General features: G+C 45.6%; 2 protein-coding genes across 2 annotated transcripts in view; both read right to left on the bottom strand.

Annotated features, from left to right (window-relative positions):
- The window catches only part of tjap1 (tight junction associated protein 1 (peripheral)), a 55312-nt gene extending 53249 nt beyond the window's left edge, over window positions 1–2063 (bottom strand). Inside the window, exon 1 of the mRNA XM_080782085.1 lies at window positions 1533–2063. The gene's annotated coding sequence lies outside the window, so the exon portion shown is untranslated. The remainder of the gene's footprint in view (window positions 1–1532) is intronic.
- Window positions 2064–9965: 7902 nt separating this feature from the next.
- lrrc73 (leucine rich repeat containing 73) lies at window positions 9966–20521 on the bottom strand (the record flags this gene model as incomplete). The annotated part of the gene is made up of 6 exons (XM_080781608.1): window positions 9966–10139; window positions 13534–13807; window positions 15010–15233; window positions 16942–17102; window positions 19700–19879; window positions 20430–20521. The coding sequence occupies 6 exons, from the start codon at window positions 20519–20521 to the stop codon at window positions 10066–10068; spliced, it is 1005 nt and encodes a 334-aa protein (XP_080637734.1). The 3' UTR covers window positions 9966–10065.
- Window positions 20522–22755: the final 2234 nt, after the last annotated feature.

Raw genomic sequence — 22755 nt, 5'->3', positions numbered from 1 at the left:
AATGGACCCTTATGGGTCTGTAATTCTGAGAGTGTACAGATGGAACCAAATGGACCCTTATGGGTCTGTAACTCTGAGAGTGTACAGATGGAACCAAATGGATCCTTATGGGTCTGTAACTCTGGAGAGTGTACAGATGGAACCAAATGGATCCTTATGGGTCTGTAACTCTGAGAGTGTACAGATGGAACCAAATGGACCCTTATGGGTCTGTAACTCTGGAGAGTGTACAGATGGAACCAAATGGACCCTTATGGGTCTGTAGCTCTGGAGAGTGTACAGATGGAACCAAATGGATCCTTATGGGTCTGTAACTCTGAGAGTGTACAGATGGAACCAAATGGATCCTTATGGGTCTGTAACTCTGAGAGTGTACAGATGGAACCAAATGGATCCTTATGGGTCTGTAACTCTGGAGAGTGTACAGATGGAACCAAATGGACCCTTATGGGTCTGTAGCTCTGAGAGTGTACAGATGGAACCAAATGGACCCTTATGGGTCTGTAGCTCTGAGAGTGTACAGATGGAACCAAATGGACCCAAATTAACATTAACATGTTTTTTTTTAACATCGTCGTCCCCCCACCCCCCCCCCCCCCCCAGGCAAAGCATTTTACTGCAGGAAAAACTGCCCTTAATAATAATAATAATAATAATAATGAAAAAGATTTAAAAAAAAAAGATGAAGATAAAAGTGAGGATGACTGACAGCTGTCCATCACGACCTCCTGTACTCTCAACACACAACGGGGACCACCTGTCAACCGGTTATTGATTACATATTGATTATTAGATGCGTGAAAAAATAAACAGTAACTTCACCACAAGTTCAACCAGTCGACCGGTTATCGATTATATTTGGATTATGTGTATACATTGTCAGAACAGGTCAGACAGTCACAGGCCCCGTCTGTCTGTCTGTCTGTCTGTCTGTCTGTCTGTCTGTCTGTCTGTCTGCCTGTCTGTCTGTCTGTCTGTCTGTCTGACAAGTAGATGGTCAGACAAACCAGATCTTACTACATAGAACAGTCAGCCAGACGCTATATATATATATATATATATATATGTGTGTCAATCAAATCACTTCATTTCAACCACAATGCCATGAGAAAAACCCCACTTCTGTACAGAGTAACACACACACACACACACACACACACACACACACACACACACAGCTCGTTTCATCCCCTCTCTCTCTCTCTCTCTCTCTCTCTCTCTCTCTCGACACATCACATTGTTTTAGTCTACCCTGAAATGTGTGGCCCATATCTGTCAAAACGTGTGTGTGTGTGTGTGTGTGTGTGTGTGTAGACATTCCAGGCGTCCGTCCGTCTCTCTCTCTCTCTCTCTCTCTCTCTCTCTCTCTCTCTCTCTCTCTCTCTCTCTCTCTCTCTCTCTCTCTCTCTCTCTCTCTCTCACCAATTACAAATACAACAAGCCCCGCACACCACACACACACACACACACAAACACACACACACACACACACACACAACACACACACACACACAGCAGCGGTATAGTCTTACCTGTGGGTCGCTGGTATAAGTCCGTTAGATTCTCTTTAGTGACTCGTAGTGGTGGATGAAATGAATCCACGCCGTCTTTGATGTTCCAGTTCTGATAACTTCGCTTCCAACAACAATATAAACTTAGTTTATCTCTGTGTCTGTATAGGAGAATAAAATAAACCCACTCAGTCCTTGAAGGAGAGACTCATGCGTGGAGGTTTTATACCCAGCGAACACACAACACAACTAAACGTGTTGTTAAAGGAGGACAAACACCCAGAAAAAGACCCACTCACACACACACACACACACACACACACACACACACACACTCACACTCTCTCTCTCTCTCTCTCTCACACACAGCTTGTTGTTCTGTCTGTCTGTGTGTGTGTTTAAAATACAACACGCACACATACACACTGCACGCAGCCCTACACGCACGCCCTACGCGCGTGAACTCCCGTGTAACGGTTATATGACCAAAACAGACTAATATAAGTAAATGTTGTGTTATAATAAAGTTGATCTGCTGAGGCTCTGCTCTCCTCCTACTCCACACACTGACGCCATCTTTACCCGCGGGGCATTCTGGGTAATCCTCCTCCTCCTCCTCCTCAGGAATCCCCCCCCTCCCCGTGCTGACGTCACCACGGCGGTGGACACTGGACAGGATGGGAGGGGCGATGTTATTATAAAAATAACTTTGAATCATTCAGACCTGAATTTATTCATTATTATTATATATGAGCCATGGAACCATGGGGAGAGGGAGACATGGTCGAGAGACTATGAGACTGTAGAGAGAGAGAGAGAGAGACAGAGAGAGAGAGAGAGAGAGAGAGAGAGAGATAGAGACTGTATAGTGTGTTAGAGAGAGAGAGAGAGAGAGAGAGAGAGACAGAGAGAGAGAGAGAGAGAGAGAGAGAGACAGAGAGACAGAGAGAGAGAGAGACAGAGAGAGAGAGAGAGAGAGAGAAGGGGTAACATTATCCAGTGTCTTGAGGCTCCTGGTGTCCATTCAATGATGAGGAAACAGAGCATGACTGTGTGTGTGTGTGTGTGTGTGTGTGTGTGTGTGTGTGTGTGTGTGTGTGTGTGTGTGTGTGCGTGTGTGTGTGTGTGTGTGTGTGCGCGTGCGTGCATGTAGAAGTGAATGCCAAACATCAAATATACTGCTGTCAACTTTCTGTCAAATTTAGACCAATTAGCTAATCTCTCCTATTCTTCTCACTACATGAGCCAATAGGGGAAGGGGATGATGTCACATCTCCTAGTATGAGCCAATAGGGGAAGGGGATGATGTCACATCTCCTAGTATGAGCCAATAGGGGAAGGGGATGATGTCACATCTCCTAGTATGAGCCAATAGGGGAAGGGGATGATGTCACATCTCCTAGTATGAGCCAATAGGGGAAGGGGATGATGTCACATCTCCTAGTATGAGCCAATAGGGGAAGGGGATGATGTCACATCTCCTAGTATGAGCCAATAGGGGAAGGGGATGATGTCACATCTCCTAGTATGAGCCAATAGGGGAAGGGGATGATGTCACATCTCCTAGTATGAGCCAATAGGGGAAGGGGATGATGTCACATCTCCTAGTATTTGGCAAATAGTAAATAGTAAATTGTTTTGGCAAATTGTTTTGGCAAATTGTTTTGGCAAATTATTTTGGCAAATTATTTTGGCAAATTATTTTGGCAAATTAGGGTTTTGGCAAATTAGGGTTTTGGCAAATAATTTTGGCAAATAATTTTGGCAAATAATTTTGACAAATAATTTTGGCAAATAATTTTGGCAAATAATTTTGGCAAATAATTTTGGCAAATTAGGGTTTTGGCAAATTAGGGTTTTGGCAAATTAGGGTTTTGGCAAATTAGGGTTTTGGCAAATTAGGGTTTTGGCAAATTATTTTGGCAAATTATTTTGGCAAATTATTTTGGCAAATTATTTTGGCAAATTAGGGTTTTGGCAAATTAAGGTTTTGGCAAATTAAGGTTTTGGCAAATTAGGGTTTTGGCAAATTAGGGTTTTGGCAAATTAGGGTTTTGGCAAATTAGGGTTTTGGCAAATTAGGGTTTTGGCAAATAATTTTGGCAAATAATTTTCAATTACGTGACTTTAATTTTCAATTACGCGACTTTAATTTTCAATTACGCGACTTTAATTTTCAATTACGCAACTTTAATTTTCAATTACGCGACTTTAATTTTCAATTACGCAACTTTAATTTTCAATTACGCAACTTTAATTTTCAATTACGCGACTTTAATTTTCAATTACGCGACTTTAATTTTCAATTACGCAACTTTAATTTTCAATTACGCAACTTTAATTTTCAATTACTTAACTTTACGCAACTTAATTTTTGTGTTTACGCGATTTTTGTGTTTACGCGATTTTTGTGTTTACGCGATTTTTGAGCCGTATATATTGATACGAATAGTTTGACTGTTCAATATCACACGCAGCCATTACTCTCGACAATTAGCAACAACACCTTTCCTCATCCTCTCGTCCCTTCACAATGAAAGTGTCTCCCCTTTACCTCCCAATGCTGCAGATTTTACCATGTTATTTACATAAAATAGTTGTAACTTTACTAACTTAACATTAACATTGTGGGAGAGAGCAAGGCAGTGAGAGAGAGAGAGAGAGAGAGAGAGAGAGAGAGAGGGCCAAGAGTGGCGGGGGGGGGGGGTGACTGACGCCTGACGTTCAGTTGGAGCTTGGAGGCCCCCCTGAGGGTGGAGGCCCGTTTCAATTGAAACTGGTGAAACATACTTAAGGCCTCCTATGAGTAGGAGTGTAACAATCTAAGCGAGTCATATTACAGCCTGACGTTTACACCAAAACACACTTTGATACACACACTCTGACACTGTTGTATGTCAATACACACACTCACGCACACACACACACACACGCACGCACGCACGCGCGCGCGCACACACACACACACACACACACACACTGACTGTTGTATGTCAACACACACACACACACACTGTTCCCTCCCCTACAGCTCTCTCATTATGTAAGGCTACTAAAATGTCTTCATGGCAAGGATCCCAATGTCCTTTAGATCCATGTGCCCCGTCTGACTGAAATCATTCTGTCCCTCAGGGACCCCCCATGAAGGTCCCACACAGGGACCCCCCTTGAAGGACCCCCCATGAAAGTCCCACACAGGGACCCCCCATGAAAGTCCCACACAGGGACCCCCCATGAAGGTCCCACACAGGGACCCCCCATGAAGGTCCCACACAGGGACCCCCCATGAAGGACCCCCCATGAAAGTCCCACACAGGGACCCCCCATGAAGGTCCCACACAGGGACCCCCCATGAAGGACCCCCCATGAAAGTCCCACACAGGGACCCCCCATGAAAGTCCCACACAGGGACCCCCCATGAAAGTCCCACACAGGGACCCCCCATGAAGGTCCCACGCAGGGACCCCCCATGAAGGTCCCACACAGGGACCCCCCATGAAGGTCCCACGCAGGGACCCCCCATGAAGGTCCCACGCAGGGACCCCCCATGAAGTTCCCACGCAGGGACCCCCCATGAAGGTCCCACGCAGGGACCCCCCTGAAGGTCCCACGCAGGGACCCCCCATGAAGGTCCCACACAGGGACCCCCCTGAAGGTCCCACGCAGGGACCCCCCATGAAGGTGTCGTTAAAATGCAGGGTCGGAAAAGTTACTCAAAAACGGTAATTGATTGATTGATATTGATTGATTGAACATTTTATTTCACAGTAGAATGGGTACATTTCAAAAGTCAATATGAAAACTGATACTTTGAGGACGACACCGAAAAGCTCTAGACTTCTTGTTTACGTCAGGGTCCTCCATTTTCAATTCATCGGAACATTTAAAGACATACTGTATTATACACTTCTATGAAAAAGAAGGAAATCATCAGACAGAGAACGTAAAAAATGGAGGAGACATGTACAGTATACAGTATGGCTATGCTAGGGTTGAAGTGGTTCAGCATGATTTGGATAATACCTTGAGGGAACCAGCACTGTTTTCATCAGCTGAGGTAATTAGAGAAATCAGCAGGAAAGATAACTGGCTTTATCTGAGCTAATGTTACAGTCAGTGAGCTGTGGCACGCACTCACGCACTCACGCACGCACGCACGCACGCACGCACGCACGCACGCACGCACGCACGCACGCACGCACGCACGCACGCACGCACGCACGCACGCACGCACGCACAGAGACAACATTTATCATCTTTTATCCTGTGGTGGAACTTGTGTTCATCGGATCAGATGTCTCTAAAAAACAGTGGATTTCAACCCAGTTCATATCAAGTTCCATTATGTATTCTGTGTTTGAGATTTAACCTCTCAGACCCAAAACGAGAGAATAGTTTTGTTAGTGTATGGATATGATTTTGCCCACAATTCCGTGAGGTGTTGATGTTGGTACCGTTAGGAGAGATAACATCAAAATAGAAACTCTTCTACATTCTCGTAAATTAAGCGATGCAGATGTTTAACAATAATTTAACTCTTGAGATGCCCTCAGTAGCCTGGGAGGAATACCGTCAGGATGGTACCTTACGTACGTCATGTTGTAGTCACTGGTTTGTAGTCCTCAGGATGGTAACTTACGTCATGTTGTAGTCACTGGTTTGTAGTCCTCAGGATGGTAACTTACGTCATGTTGTAGTCACTGGTTTGTAGTCATCAGGACGGTAACGTACGTCATGTTGTAGTCACTGGTTTGTAGTCCTCAGGATGGTAACTTACATCATGTTGTAGTCACTGGTTTGTAGTCCTCAGGATGGTAACTTACATCATGTTGTAGTCACTGGTTTGTAGTCCTCAGGATGGTAACTTACGTACGTCATGTTGTAGTCACTGGTTTGTAGTCCTCAGGATGGTAACTTACGTCATGCTGTAGTCACTGGTTTGTAGTCCTCAGGATGGTAACTTATGTCATGTTGTAGTCACTGGTTTGTAGTCCTCAGGATGGTAACTTATGTCATGTTGTAGTCACTGGTTTGTAGTCATCAGGATGGTAACTTACGTCATGTTGTAGTCACTGGTTTGTAGTCCTCAGGATGGTAACTTACGTCATGTTGTAGTCACTGGTTTGTAGTCCTCAGGATGGTAACTTATGTCATGTTGTAGTCACTGGTTTGTAGTCATCAGGATGGTAACTTACGTCATGTTGTAGTCACTGGTTTGTAGTCCTCAGGATGGTAACTTACGTCATGTTGTAGTCACTGGTTTGTAGTCCTCAGGATGGTAACTTACGTCATGTTGTAGTCACTGGTTTGTAGTCCTCAGGATGGTAACTTATGTCATGTTGTAGTCACTGGTTTGTAGTCATCAGGATGGTAACTTACGTCATGTTGTAGTCACTGGTTTGTAGTCCTCAGGATGGTAACTTACGTCATGTTGTAGTCACTGGTTTGTAGTCATCAGGACGGTAACCACTATAGAGCGTCGCAGTCCCTCCCCCTTTCAGAAGGACAAGTGGCCCAGGAAATGGTTCTCCATTCATTTTCTCCATAGGCTTTTCCTAAAGTATTTATTTAAAGACGGTTACGCCGCGGACAAAGCCAACTCGGATCGTGACAAATCATGACAATGAACACAATGTTTTGGGCCAATCAAATAATTTATAAGAAGAAAAACAACAAAAAAAGTGTTTTTAACCTGCCGTTCTTTTCTACTTTCTAATTATTTGTTTGGCCCAAAACATTGTGTTTATTGTCATGATTTGTCACGACAAAGCTGTGTTTCTGTAAGAATAGAGGGTCTAATTTAAACCCTGTTTCTATAAGAATAGAGGGTTTAATTTAAGGACTGAGGTTACATTGCAAAATAGACTCATGCCAAAAAAGCTTCTTTCCCTCAACCAATCAGATCCATGAAGGAACTGATAAGAAACAGAGCCAATCAGGGAGAAGGAAAACGCCCCCCCCCCGCTCCACATTCACATTCACCAATCAGAACAGAGCACACGGGGCACCAATCAGAACAGAGCACAGAGTACAGGGGGGAACCAATCAGGACAGAGCACAGAGAACACGGGGCACCAATCAGAACAGAGCACAGAGAACACGGGGCACCAATCAGAACAGAGCACAGAGCAGAGAGCGTTAATAAGAAGGTGTAAACAGGTTTAATGTGCATGACGTCATCATCATCATCATCATCATCACAGCAGACCTGACAGTAACAGTTTACAGTACATCATAATTACACAGTGGAACTCACTGTACATTCATTATGTTATTATTCCTACAGTAACAGTTTACAGTACAGAATAACAGAGCAGAACATATACATTCATTGGATACTATTATTATAATAATTATTGTTATTGTTATTATTATGATTCTATAGAAAGACACATAGTATACAGATCTACTGTTGTTGCAGAGGGGCGTCATTCCAGATCCAACAGGGTGGACAGCAGACAGAATGCAGTGGTTCCCAAACCTTTCCATCTCAAGGACGGAAGGACCCCCCAAATCAACATTTATGAGGCCACGGGACCCCCCGTTTGACCCCCGATAAGCAGCTCTAGCAGTGATTCCGAAACATCCATTTCATGGATCCCCTGCATTTCATGGCATTTCTATCTCTGGGACCCCAATTTATATTGTAAAACCACTTAATTAATTTTACTCAGAGAGTGTACAAATGTGTACACTCTCTGAGTTACAGACCAATAAGGGTCCATTTGGGTCCCTAACTATATCTCTAATTGAGCTGGGGACCCCCTGGAACTCCCTCAAGGACCCCTAGGGGTTCCCCGGACCCCATGACTTAATGTTCACCCTATAATGACCAGATCCAAACACTACTACCACTACTACTAGTAGTAGTACCGCCCCCTCATACTAGCCCCGCCCCCTCCTACTAGTAGTCCCGCCCCCTCCTGCTAGTAGTCCCGCCCCCTCCTACTAGTAGTCCCGCCCCCTCCTGCTAGTAGTCCCGCACCCTCCTACTAGTAGTCCCGCCCCCTCCTGCTATTAGTCGGGGATAACGTTTTTTCTCTTCCTCTAAATAAAAACGCCTGCAGGGTTTTCCGAGGCTAGGAGATAAAGTACAGTTTTAGACCACCGCCGCGTTGCCGTGTGGAACGATCGTTCGCTTAGTCGACTCCCGTTGGAGTTGCGAGCCGATACGGACAGAATAGTACGTCGTGTTCTGGCGACTAACATTTAAAGTGGCTACTGGCCAATCACAGCACGTCCTTACACAAACCCACGGCCATTCCCCCGGTCGCTTGGGGAACGCATGCAGATAAAATAAGTACATCTGAGGTTGAATGTGAACACTAAGCCCCCCCCCCCCTACTGTGAGACCCTAAATGACGCCCCCGTACTATTGCCTACAAGTTCACTTTGTGAGTTAAGGGTGTGTCGTGTTTTGCGCCAAAACCTTGGCCTGTGATAGGAGGAGAGTTAAGGGTGTGTCGTGTTGCGCCCAAACCTTGGCCTGTGATAGGAGGAGTGCTACATTACATCATGCAAGCGCAAAGTGGTGATTGGGTGCAACACCTGTCCATCTGTTTTAGAGCCTGACCGATATGGCGGTTTTTTATATATATATATATATATATATATATATATATATATATATATATATATATATATATATATCGGGAACTATTTGACTTTCTTTCCGCAGTTATGCAGTTAATGTGTTTGAAAACTTATTTTATTATTATAAATAAAATAACTGACCACTATTTACTGGCCGTGCCTATAGTGATATTTTTGAAAATGTTTGAATTAGGTTTAAATGGTTAAATAAAAACAAACTGCATTTTATGTGTATTTTAAATGTACTTGTGTTTGTTCATTATATAATCAATGTTAAATATTATTTGTCATATAAAATGACTAGTTATGGTTTGTCGACGATAAATTGACAATATGTTAAACTCAGTCAAAGTGTTCATAGCCATCACAGCCTAGTTTTGATTTCGTTTTCGTCGAAAATAAGCAAAAAAAAGGTTGTTGACGAAAAGAAAATTCGTGATAGTTTTATAGTCGACTAAATCAACGCTGTATCGGCCCCAATAATCAGCCGGGCTCTGGCGTACAGAACTTAAAGGTATATTCAGTGATTTCACTTAATTAAAATATCACTTATTTGTTTGTTTTGTTATGATAATCCTCCTCCCTACTATAGAGTGTGCTGACCATATAAGGAGTTCCTCCCTATCCCCAGTTAACCCCTGGGGGTCAAAAAACCTCAGGTTTCGTTTTTGGCTCTCTATCCTGATTGGATGAAAGGTTTTTTGAGTGAAATCACTGAATATACCTTTAATTATTCATCACGTGATCTTGCAGTTCAACTAAGTGCAAACAAACACACAAACAAACAAACACACAAAGAGGAAAAACAAAATAAATAAATCAACCTTTTCATTCAAACCAAATCAAACGTGATCTTTTCTTTCTTTAGGAAGTTGGTATGCGTGCCACGGGTTTGTGTGGGAGGGAGGGAGGGGTCACACATCTCAGTCTCAGCCAATAGGCTCTCACCTAGACCCTGATGTCACATCTCAGTCTCAGCCAATAGGCTCTCACCTAGACCTGATGTCAGCAGGACCACGTGGTTGGGGGCGGAGTCTGTAAGGGGGCGGGAGAACGGAGACGTTAAGTAGGGGTCAAGGGTCAAAACGCAGCTGTCCAACACGTCCCCTTTTCCACCGGCTGGGAACCGGTTCAGCTCAGAACCAGAACCGGTTCAGAACCAGAACCGGTTCAGCTCAGAACCAGAACCGGTTCAGCTCAGAACCAGAACCGGTTCAGAACCAGAACCGGTTCAGCTCAGAACCAGAACCGGTTCAGCTCAGAACCAGAACCGGTTCAGCTCAGAACCAGAACCGGTTCAGCTCAGAACCAGAACCGGTTCAGCTCAGAACCAGAACCGGTTCAGCTCAGAACCAGAACCGGTTCAGTTCAGAACCAGAACCGGTTCAGCTCAGAACCAGAACCGGTTCAGCTCAGAACCAGAAACGGTTCAGCTCAGAACCAGAACCGGTTCAGCTCAGAACCAGAACCGGTTCAGCTCAGAACCAGAACCGGTTCAGCTCAGAACCAGAACCGGTTGCCACCACCTGGGGACCCCCCTGGAAACCCCTAATAGAATTCCTAATCCTCAGGACTGAAATCAGTCCCCAGGACTGAGAACTTTAAGCCACATGATACGCAACGCCAGCGCCGCTATTCCAAAGCCCCCTCCCCCCCCCCCCTCCCCCAGGTACATTTTTAATCTACAGTATTTTCAGCAGTGGAATTATAATTGTTTCGGTGTGTAAGATCTTGTTGAGCTGGTCATTTTTAAAGTAGTAGTGAGCACCCCCGGTCTAGAGGTACACCCTACAAACATCAACCTGTCCCCAAGGGGTTTAAAGTAGTAGTGAGCACCCCCGGTCTAGAGGTACACCCTACAAACATCAACCTGTCCCCAAGGGGTTTAAAGTAGTAGTGAGCACCCCCGGTCTAGAGGTACACCCTACAAACATCAACCTGTCCCCAAGGGGTTTAAAGTAGTAGTGAGCACCCCCGGTCTAGAGGTACACCCTACAAACATCAACCTGTCCCCAAGGGGTTTAAAGTAGTAGTGAGCACCCCCGGTCTAGAGGTACACCCTACAAACATCAACCTGTCCCCCAAGGGGTTTAAAGTAGTAGTGAGCACCCCCGGTCTAGAGGTACACCCTACAAACATCAACCTGTCCCCAAGGGGTTTAAAGTAGTAGTGAGCACCCCCGGTCTAGAGGTACACCCTACAAACATCAACCTGTCCCCAAGGGGTTTAAAGTAGTAGTGAGCACCCCCGGTCTAGAGGTACACCCTACAAACATCAACCTGTCCCCAAGGGGTTTAAAGTAGTAGTGAGCACCCCCGGTCTAGAGGTACACCATATATTTTCTTTTGTGTGTTTGTTGTTGTATTGTTTATTTCAGTTTTTTGTGCAGTCTGTGTTTTTATTTCTTTACTGCACAGCTGCCCCCCCCCCCCTTTGACAACTTGTAGATGTATGTACTGTTCTTTATGAACTTGTAATCTTTTAAACCAATGACCTCTTCCTTCAGGAAAGGATTCAAAATAAGCCTTCTGGCTTCTTCCTTTCCTTGCTTTGTATTTTTGTTTCTTTGATATGTTATTGTCTATTTTTTGTACTTTATGCTAAATAAATAAACCTAAACCTAAACCTATACAAACATCAACCGGTCTAGAGGTACACCCTACAAACATCAACCTGTCCCCAAGGGGTTTAAAGTAGTAGTGAGCACCCCCGGTCTAGAGGTACACCCTACAAACATCAACCTGTCCCCAAGGGGTTTAAAGTAGTAGTGAGCACCCCCGGTCTAGAGGTACACCCTACAAACATCAACCTGCCCCCAAGGGGTTTAAAGTAGTAGTGAGCACCCCCGGTCTAGAGGTACACCCTACAAACATCAACCTGTCCCCAAGTGGTTTAAAGTAGTAGTGAGCACCCCCGGTCTAGAGGTACACCCTACAAACATCAACCTGTCCCCAAGGGGTTTAAAGTAGTAGTGAGCACCCCCGGTCTAGAGGTACAACATACACACATCAACCTGTCCCCAAGGGGTTTAAAGTAGTAGTGAGCACCCTCGGTCTAGAGGTACACTATACAAACATCAACCTGTCCCCAAGGGGTTTAAAGTAGTAGTGAGCACCCCCGGTCTAGAGGTACACCCTACAAACATCAACCTGTCCCCCAAGGGGTTTAAAGTAGTAGTGAGCACCCCCGGTCTAGAGGTACACCCTACAAACATCAACCTGTCCCCAAGGGGTTTAAAGTAGTAGTGAGCACCCCGGTCTAGAGGTACACCCTACAAACATCAACCTGTCCCCAAGGGGTTTAAAGTAGTAGTGAGCACCCCCGGTCTAGAGGTACACCCTACAAACATCAACCTGTCCCCAAGGGGTTTAAAGTAGTAGTGAGCACCCCCGGTCTAGAGGTACACCCTACAAACATCAACCTGTCCCCAAGGGGTTTAAAGTAGTAGTGAGCACCCCCGGTCTAGAGGTACACCCTACAGACATCAACCTGTCCCCAAGGGGTTTAAAGTAGTAGTGAGCACCCCCGGTCTAGAGGTACACCCTACAGACATCAACCTGTCCCCAAGGGGTTTAAAGTAGTAGTGAGCACCCCCGGTCTAGAGGTACACCCTACAAACATCAACCTGTCCCCCAAGGGGTTTAAAGTAGTAGTGAGCACCCCCGGTCTAGAGGTACACCCTACAAACATCAACCTGTCCCCAAGTGGTTTAAAGTAATAGTGAGCACCCCCGGTCTAGAGGTACACTATATATTTTCTTTTGTGTGTTTGTTGTTGTATTGTTTATTTCTGTTTTTTGTGCAGTCTGTGTTTTTATTTCTTTACTGCACAGCTGCCCCCCCCCCCCCTTTGACAACTTGTAGATGTATGTACGGTTCTTTATGAACTTGTAATCTTTTAAACCAATGACCTCTTCCTTCAGGAAAGGATTCAAAATAAGCCTTCTGGCTTCTTCCTTTCCTTGCTTTGTGTTTTTGTTTCTTTGATATGTTATTGTCTATTTTTTGTACTTTATGCTAAATAAATAAACCTAAACCTAAACCTATACAAACATCAACCTGTCCCCAAGGGGTTTAAAGTAGTAGTGAGCACCCCCGGTCTAGAGGTACACTATACCAGTAAGACGCGCAAATGCGGGAAGCGAACGCAGCTGAGACCCTGCAGATCATGTCTGTCTGTCTGTCTGTCCCGCTGTTACTGTATATGTGGACCTGGCCCCTTTTGTGCCCATATATGGAGCTGAGTGATTGCTGATGCAACACACTCCATATTTGGACGTATAGCGGGACAGACACACAGACAGACACACAGACAGACAGACATGATCTGCTAGGTCTCATAGTAAGTGCTCATTGCATTCGCAATAAACATCAACCTTTCCCCAAGTGGTTTTGGGGAAAGAGAGAGAGGGGGAGGAGTCAGCCCTTACTGCTGTGTGGGAGCCAGGAGGAGGCGTGGCCTAGCAGAGGGCCCGCCTGCTGCTGGTGCTTGTCTCTGATTGGCTGCTGCTGCTGCTGACGATGGTGCTGCTTGTCCCTGATTGGCAGCAGGGCGCTGCTGTGGGGCGGAGCTCCCTCCTCCTCTTCGCCGTCATTGGACAGCAGGTCTGAGATCTGCTGCTGCAGCTCTGGACCAATGGCGTTCTCCGCTAGCACCAGGACGCGCAGACACGTCGGGTAGTTCTCCACCATGTCCAGGAACACCTAATTAACATAAATAATTAACACAATTAACACAATACTTAACATTGTGTGTGTGTGGGGGGGGGGGCCACCGAGTGGCGCGCTACGAGCTTGTAGGTCTGCTATTTTTGAAAAATCGAAGAACGACTGACATTTTTAGAATCTGATCTCAGGTCAGAATGGGTTAATCAGACCAGTGTGTGTGTCCAGTGGAAACCTCGTATGAATCTGATCTCAGGTCAGAATGGGTTAAGTACAGTACTTGAGTAAATGTACGTAGTTACTTTACAGTTTTACACCACTTGATTGTCTTGTTCCACTTGTAAACTGTATGCTGTCTCATTACCAATAAAGCTCAGTGAATTGATTTGAAATTAAATTAAGTAGTAGTAGTTCCATCTAGTGGCCAGACTAACATACTGCTGCTCAGCCTTTATTTGACCTGCTGGGGGGGGGGGGGGGGGGCGGGGGGCTTTGTTAGGCATACCATATTCTGAATTACCAAAAAGAGGACACATGTGCGCATGCATGTCGTGGATGTGCATGTGTCGTGCGTGCGCGGTTCTTTTTTTTATATATATTTTTTATCCCACGATTTTTGTAAACCATTTTTCACCCCTGTGTCAATCATCTAATGTGATCCTGGGCTCTACACACCCTCCGCCAACCTGGGGAGAGCAACGGACTTGAACTCATGCTTCCTTCATGCCTGAGTGTCCAAGTTGCTCCTTTACACCTGACAGGGGGGAGTTTCCCTGGTTGGACGTAGCGCGTGTTCTGTTTGAATTAAATTCATCTGTCAAAAAAGTTTGGCTCCTAAATTTGATCAAATATGCTCTATATTAGTTATGTATTTATTTAAAGGTGTGATCCAGGGACCCTCATGGTTCCTTGAGGGGGCTGATCTATACATCCACACGTGAGCGTAAATCGGCTAGTTGAACTATTCAAAAATGTTTTTCTTTCAAAATAGGGCCTTAAATATCTTCAGATGGGGTATCGTGGACGTCAGCAAGGGCATGCTGTCACAACGGGTTCCTAACGCCAAATAAAATGGCTTCAGATCTGACCTCCTGAGGAGAAGTCTGAGGCATGTCCTGGACGCGTTATTACCACCAACGTTCAAGGATGTGTTTACAAAACATTTTAGGGTTTGTTAGGGGGTTTATACTTATATACCTGTGCTGATTGGTTGCCAGGTGGTTGCTGGGGGGTGTATATACCTGTGCTGATTGGTTGGTGAGTCCGGTCCCCTCCAGGTCCAACACCTCCAGGGTTCTGCTGGACGCCACGGCCACCGCCAGCATCCCCGCTATCTGGTCCCCCAGCGGGTTGTAGTCCAGGTTGAGCACTCGGAGCTGGGAGCTGTGAGCCACGGCGATGGAGAGGCGAGCCCAGCCTTTGGTGCTGATTCCTGGGTTAGCACTGAGGGTCAGCTCCCTGAGCCCTGGAGCACAGAGTTAGCACAGAGTTAGCACACCGTTAGCCTGTTAGCGCTGAGGGTCAGCTCCCTGAGCCCTGGAGCACAGAGTTAGCACACCGTTAGCCTGTTAGCGCTGAGGGTCAGGCATACTATTGGTCCGACTGTCATTAGACCGACAACCTATACCTCAAACCCTAACCTAACCATAACCACAACCTATACCTCAAACCCTAACCTAACCCTAACCACAAGCACAGAGCAGCGCATGGCTGACCGTCGCTTCCCCATGTTGGTGTGTTGGTGTGTCTCCCCTTCCTCCCCAGAGGAAACGTTCCTCCCCAGAGGAACTAAACGTTCCTCCCAGAGAAACAGGAGATGATGTGACCACACGCTCCTCCGGTTCCTCCCCAGAGGAACTAAACGTTCCTCCCCAGAGGAACAGGAGATGATGTGACCACACGCTCCTCCTGTTCCTCCCCAGAGGACCAGAGGAACAGGAGATGATGTGACCACACGCTCCTCCGGTTCCTCCCCAGAGGAACTAAACGTTCCTCCCAGAGGACCAGAGGAACAGGAGATGATGTGACCACACACTCCGTCCTGGAACCACAGCGAGTGTTAAAGATGCTGTAAGTGCTCTGTTTTGGTTGGTTGTTGGTTTGGCTGAAACTAAACGTTTTGGTTGAAGAAGCATTAGTTAAAGCTCAGGTAGTAATCATTACAATTTACAATTTACAATTTAAGCATTTATCAGACGCTCTTAATCCAGAGCGATTTACATTAAGCAAGAACAAAAAAGCATGGGAATACATCACATAAAAGCATTTATCATGAAACATGCGTAAGCTAAGAACGTAACTGTGGAATATCTATATAATGAAACTATACATATAAACTATACATATATACTATACTATGCTATACATACGTGCTATGACTACATACAATGCAATTATAGTGCTGTCTACATAACATGCTATAAGGGGGTAATCATTGCTATATAGACTTAGAGTCTCCCATAGTGTCCCCTGCTCTTTAGTGTACTAATAGTACCTGTTAGTATAATATTATAGCAACGACACCATCAGATTATATTGATATTTAACACTCAGGTGTGTCTCTCCGTTGGGCGCTCGGTAACATCCCACAGACCAGACCCAGGACCAGGTCTCCCAGTACGTACCAGACCACAGACCAGGTCCAGGACCAGGTCTCCCAGTACCTACCAGACCACAGACCAGACCCAGGACCAGGTCTCCCAGTACCTACCAGACCATCAGACCAGACCCAGGACCAGGTCTCCCAGTACCTACCAGACCACAGACCAGACCCAGGACCAGGTCTCCCAGTACCTACCAGACCATCAGACCAGACCCAGGACCAGGTCTCCCAGTACCTACCAGACCACAGACCAGACCCAGGACCAGGTCTCCCAGCACCTACCAGACCACAGACCAGACCCAGGACCAGGTCTCCCAGTACCTACCAGACCACAGACCAGACCCAGGACCAGGTCTCCCAGCACCTACCAGACCACAGACCAGACCCAGGACCAGGTCTCCCAGTACCTACCAGACCACAGACCAGACCACAGACCAGGTCCAGGTCTCCCAGTACGTACCAGACTTTGCCCCATCGGGCGGCAGCATCCCACAGACCAGACCCAGGGCCTGGTCTCCCAGTACGTACCAGACCACAGACCAGACCCAGGACCAGGTCTCCCAGTACGTACCAGACTTGGCGCCATCGGGCGGCAGCATCCCACAGACCAGACCCAGGGCCTGGTCTCCCAGCATGCAGTCCCCCAGGTCCAGACTGACCAGGGACGGATGGGACGACAGGGACACGTTGAGACTGACCAGACCAGCGTCCAGCAGAGGACTGCCATGAAGACTGCAGAGAGAGAGAGAGAGAGAGAGAGAGAGACAGAGAGACACAGAGAGAGAGAGAGAGAGAGAGAGAGAGAGACAGTGTATAGCAGGGGTAACCAACCAGGGGTTTGCGAGCTACCAGTAGCTCGCAGGAACCTTTCAAGTCGATCCCGAAGTGTCAGACCCATTGGAATGCAAATGCTTGCCTTTCAGGCTGCTTTTATATCCTACTCGTCTCTTTGAAAACGCTTCTGATTGTGATTGTGGGCGGGGGAGGGGGGGGGGGGGGGGGGGGCGGACGGATGACGGGGACCAAACGGCGGTGAAAAGTTGACTTCACTGACTGATTTATAAACGGCTTGGAGTCAGTGTTACTTCCATGTTGCGTAGCACTGTCCAATCTTTGGTATGTTTGGCAGCAGCAGCTGTAGGCTATTTTGTCACGATCGCGTTAATGAAACCAAACGCTACACGCGGTGCAGGATTATTATTTCATGTGAATCATGTCAAAATGAAAAGATGATGATGTGGTTGGCACACAGCGCAGCAGCAGCGCAGCACAGCACAGCGGCCTGAGAACACAATAAGAAATATAACATTATTATTCTCCTCCTCCTCCTCCTCCTCCAACAACTCGATAACGTTCTCATTTTAGTTTGTTACTCATTTTCTGAGCCATGCAAATAAACAACAACCAGCACTGACTGGAGACGGAGAGGTTCATGTGCCCTGCGCGTAAAGCTTAGCCAGAAACAGGACAGTCACTGCGTCAGCATGGATGTAGCCTCGGAAACCCAGACGTTATATTTCCAGCACAGAGGTGAGGGGGGGTATCGTTTGGGGGTAACGTTTGCGGCTTCTATCTGTTACTTCTCTGACACAGCGCAGTTCAAACAGACTTCAGCCAGTCAATATGGGACACCGCACGCTGAGAGCCACATACACAGCTGCATTTGGTTTTTAATTAAGGGTGCGTTCTGAATATACCAGTCTGCAATGCAAACTAATAGGCGAGTGCACTCCAGGGCATATGCAAAGGGAAAGAATGACTTCTGTCCGTGACAATAATCAATGCTACAGTTTGAATTCTGTACACACGCACACATAGAGCAAAAAATATGATAAATATGAAATATGAAAACTTGTTGAAGTACAACGCATGAGTCAAGTAGCTGCTTTTGTATCAAACCCTTTCCTCTTTACTGAGCCTACTGTCATTGAACTGCTGTCCGATAAAATGCAGGATGTGTTTGCATTAACTTCAGATATTTAAATGGAGATTATTGGATTAGTAAGTGACTGTCACCTGCAGGTCAGGAATTTTGGTCTCTTGTGAGCAGAGAAGTATCCGCTGATTGTGTCGTGTGCACTCAAGCTGCATGCCTACTTTGGTTCCACGTACTTATGTGAAATGGCCTTTTCACAAATGAAAATAATAAAATCCAAGTTTAGAACTCGTATGACTGACTCACATCTTAATGACACCCTCAGACTGGCAATCACTAAATATGAACCAGATTTCAAAACGCTTGCAGATAAAGTGCAGTCACAGCAGTCTCATTAAAGGTGGGCTGACCCTGAGAGTATGTCACCATATCTGTGCAAATATATATGGTCATGTTATGCCTGTCATTTGAACATCTGCCAATGTGAATATTCATTCAAATGAAAAACAAAATATTTCTAATACTAATTATTTCTAATTTGTCTTAATATTATTTGACATTGATAATATAACTTACTATAAGTATTTATTCTAATTTAAGCTTTAGTCTTTGTGTGGATGTGTGCACATGCATTGAGCCTGTCAGAAATAGCAAAATAACAAGTGTTTTTTCTAACACGTTTTAGTGGTAGATCTTGGCTTACAATTGGGAATAAAATGGGCTCTTGGGCTTGAAAAGGTTGGTTACCACTGATCTAAACACTACAGCATGCAGAGTTGAAGTCATAACAGAACCATCTAAACACTACAGCATGCAGAGTTGAAGTCATAACAGAACCATCTAAACACTACAGCATGCAGAGGAGAAGTCATAACAGAACCATCTAAACACTACAGCATGCAGAGGAGAAGTCATAACAGAACCATCTAAACACTACAGCATGCAGAGGAGAAGTCATAACAGAACCATCTAAACACTACAGCATGCAGAGGAGAAGTCATAACAGAACCATCTAAACACTACAGCATGCAGAGTTGAAGTCATAACAGAACCATCTAAACACTACAGCATGCAGAGGAGAAGTCATAACAGAACCATCTAAACACTGCAGCATGCAGAGGAGAAGTCATAACAGAACCATCTAAACACTGCAGCATGCAGAGGAGAAGTCATAACAGAACCATCTAAATACTACAACATATAGAGGAGAAGTCATAACTGTGTAGGGTATAGTGTGTAGTGTGTAGTGTGTACTGTGTAGTGTGTACTAGTGTGTAGTGAACAGTGAACAGTGAACAGTGAACCTACAACAGGGTCTGTAGGGAGCGGTTGGCCTGTAGTGTGTAGTGTGTAGTGTGTAGTGAACAGTGAACAGTGAACAGTGAACCTACAACAGGGTCTGCAGGGAGCGGTTGGCCTGTAGTGTGTAGTGAACAGTGAACAGTGAACCTACAACAGGGTCTGCAGCGAGCGGTTAGCCTGTAGGGCGTCGGCCAGCTGTTTGGTCCTGCTGAGGTTGTTGACCACGCCCAGGTTGAGGTTGAGCTGGACCAGACTCTGGCACTCTGCCAAGCCCCGACACACCCGGCCGAAGTCCCGGTCCGACAGCTGGCAGCCGCGCACCGACAGCAGCCTGGAAACAAGACAAGACCGACAAGACCAGGGGTCATTTAGTCTGGCACACAAGACCAGGGGTCATTTAGCCTGGCACACAAGACCAGGGGTCATTTAGCCTGGCACACAAGACCAGGGGTCATTTAGCCTGGCACACAAGACCAGGGGTCATTTAGCCTGGCACACAAGACAACACACAAGACCCAGGGGTCATTTAGCCTGGCACACAAGACCAGACTTTCTTTAGACTTTCTTTAGGGGTCATTTAGCCTGGCACACAAGACCAGGGGTCATTTAGCCTGGCACACAAGACAACACACAAGACCAGGGGTCATTTAGCCTGGCACACAAGACAACACACAAGACCAGGGGTCATTTAGCCTGGCACACAAGACAACACACGACAAAGAAGGCAGGGGTCATTTATTTAGTAGTCTAAAATTGTGAAGAAAACAATGTTCGTCTACTAAAAATTTTCACTGACAAAAACGAAGCACATGCTACTTGTGTCTGATTTTATACTTCAGTTATTTAAGAAAACATTTGTATTAATGAATGTATAGTTTTACCTGACACCGTGTTCCTTCAGGCTGTCACAGATGTCCTTGACCTCTGCCCCGGACAGGGTCTCCCCTGTGATCTGGATGGACCCAGGCAGCATGGTGGCAGCACCGATACCCCCCCCGCCCCCCTCCCCCCAGATAAACTATCAATAAATAATAATCAATAACTTAGATGTGGATGGACCCAGGAAGCATGGTAGCACCGATACCGACCCAATAATATACTATCAATAACCTATCAATAACTTAGACCTGGATGGAGCCAGGAAGCATGCTGGTACATGCAGCCGATACTGACCCAATACACTATCAATATATAGCCTTTAGGAGCAGTCAACTATACACTGATCAATATCTCCCATAATCTCTGAGTCTGTAGCAGTCTGTAATCATACATTATTAATAACAATAAACTCTGGGTCTGATGTCTCTCTTGTTATTGGCACCGCTGTTCTAAAATGAAATACAATCAAGTTGATCAATCGATCATATGATCCTAATAAATGATCAATAAATAGTCAATCAATCAGCGGTCCAGTTGAGGTAGTCTGTCTGCATCATATGTTAATTACATTCCATAAGCTGCAACACAATTATAAACGTCATTGGGTGCATATATAGTGCGTTTTAACTCATTGATCATTCATTTATATATTAGTTATTGTTGATCAATCAAGCCCGACTAAAGAAAGAAAGGGCGCACGCGCACGCTCCAGACGATCCGTGCATGCACGCACGCATTGAATGACGTCATTATTAATCCTCCTTCGCTCGGCAGCAGGCTATACGCGGGCGTGCACGCGCCTCCGTGCGGATATTATGGATACAAAGTAGCCATGCATGCGTGCACGCGCAGGCGGCTGGTCACTTCTTCTTTCAAGACGTGGTTGATTGATTGATTGATCTCTGTCTCTTATCGGGTCAATCAACGGATGGAACGGATCGATCGGGTGGTCCGTTGATCGTCCGTCCGGTCTGTCTGTCTGTCTGTTGTTGTCGGTTGCTATGGACACCGCCGGGACACACAGCCGGTGTCACGCGCCATCGTGTCCGCGGAACGGGACGGTGTTTCATTCAAAGAGGTCCGGACAGGCTCATAGGACAGGTGGTCCGTCCATGGTGGTCCTTCTTTCTCCTGGTTGGGTTGGGTTGGGTTGGTTCGATCCCCGGCCCGGTGGGTGTATGGATGTTTGGGTCCCGCTAGGCTAGCGGTGGGTCTGAGAGCCTGATGTGTCCAACACCAGCTGTCCAACTACATCCGTCAAGGCAGCTGTTTTAGAGACACCTTGTGGCTTCCGGTCACTCACTTCAAAATAAAACCGAATACCGGTAATCGCTTTAGGGCAACCTTAGCCTGGGTAAACCCACTCCCCCTGCTGGACAACATTTCATTCTGCCAGGAGGGGTAAACATGGACACGTTGTTTGTAAACATGGACACGTTGTTTGTAAATATTGACATGTTTATAAACTGGAATACATTGTTTACAAACATGGACACCTTGTTTATAAACATACAACAATGTTTTGTAAAGTAGCCTATATACTCTAGTCTACACGCTATAGGCTTAGCTTGTATAGTTTGATCAGCGAACAGATATACTGTACAGAACAAAAACTGTTACTTGATTTTTCGGTGATTATGAAAACACAACTTTTAATTTAATTCACATTTTTAACTCAAGCCATTTAGTTTTAGTCACATTTTAGTTTAAGTGTTAGTCTGGTTTTAGTCGACTAAATATCACAAGATTTTAGTCGACTAAATCTACAGTTGATTTAGTTGACTAAAATGTATTTTGGCGTTTTCACTTGCTGAAAATAGCAGATCCACAAGTGCACGGCGCGTTGTGAGCTTGTAGATCGGCTATTTTCAGCATGCAACCAAGTGTAAAAAGACTTCCTAACATTTTAGTAGAGTTTATATTTGTTGACGAAATTGTCAGTATATTTAGTCTGTTTTAGTCGTCATAGCTTAGTTTTCATTTAGTTTTTGTCAGTGAAAAAAGGTAGTCGAACATTTTTCCTCTTAGTTTTAGTCGACACAAACAAGTGTAAGTATCACAATTAGCCTCAGAGATGCAGTGGAAGCATCATAATGATTAATAATTATAATTAAAGTATCATAATGATGGAAAGACAAATTGATTTGGAGTGACGTACTTTGGTTTGAGAACCCGAGCTACGGGAATCAAACCTGTGGCGTTTTGGTTACAACTTACACCAGTATATACAGTTTAAACCAAGCGCTATGCTTTGTTTGTTTCATAGTGCTCACATCACCAACACCACCGTAACGGTCCATGTTTCATAGTGCTCACATCACCAACACC

This window comes from Protomyctophum bolini (assembly GCF_963924005.1).
Source record: "Protomyctophum bolini genome assembly, chromosome: 14".
NCBI lineage: Eukaryota > Metazoa > Chordata > Actinopteri > Myctophiformes > Myctophidae > Protomyctophum > Protomyctophum bolini.
Note: the sequence above shows the minus strand (reverse complement) of the source record. Positions and strands in the feature narration are given on the sequence as shown.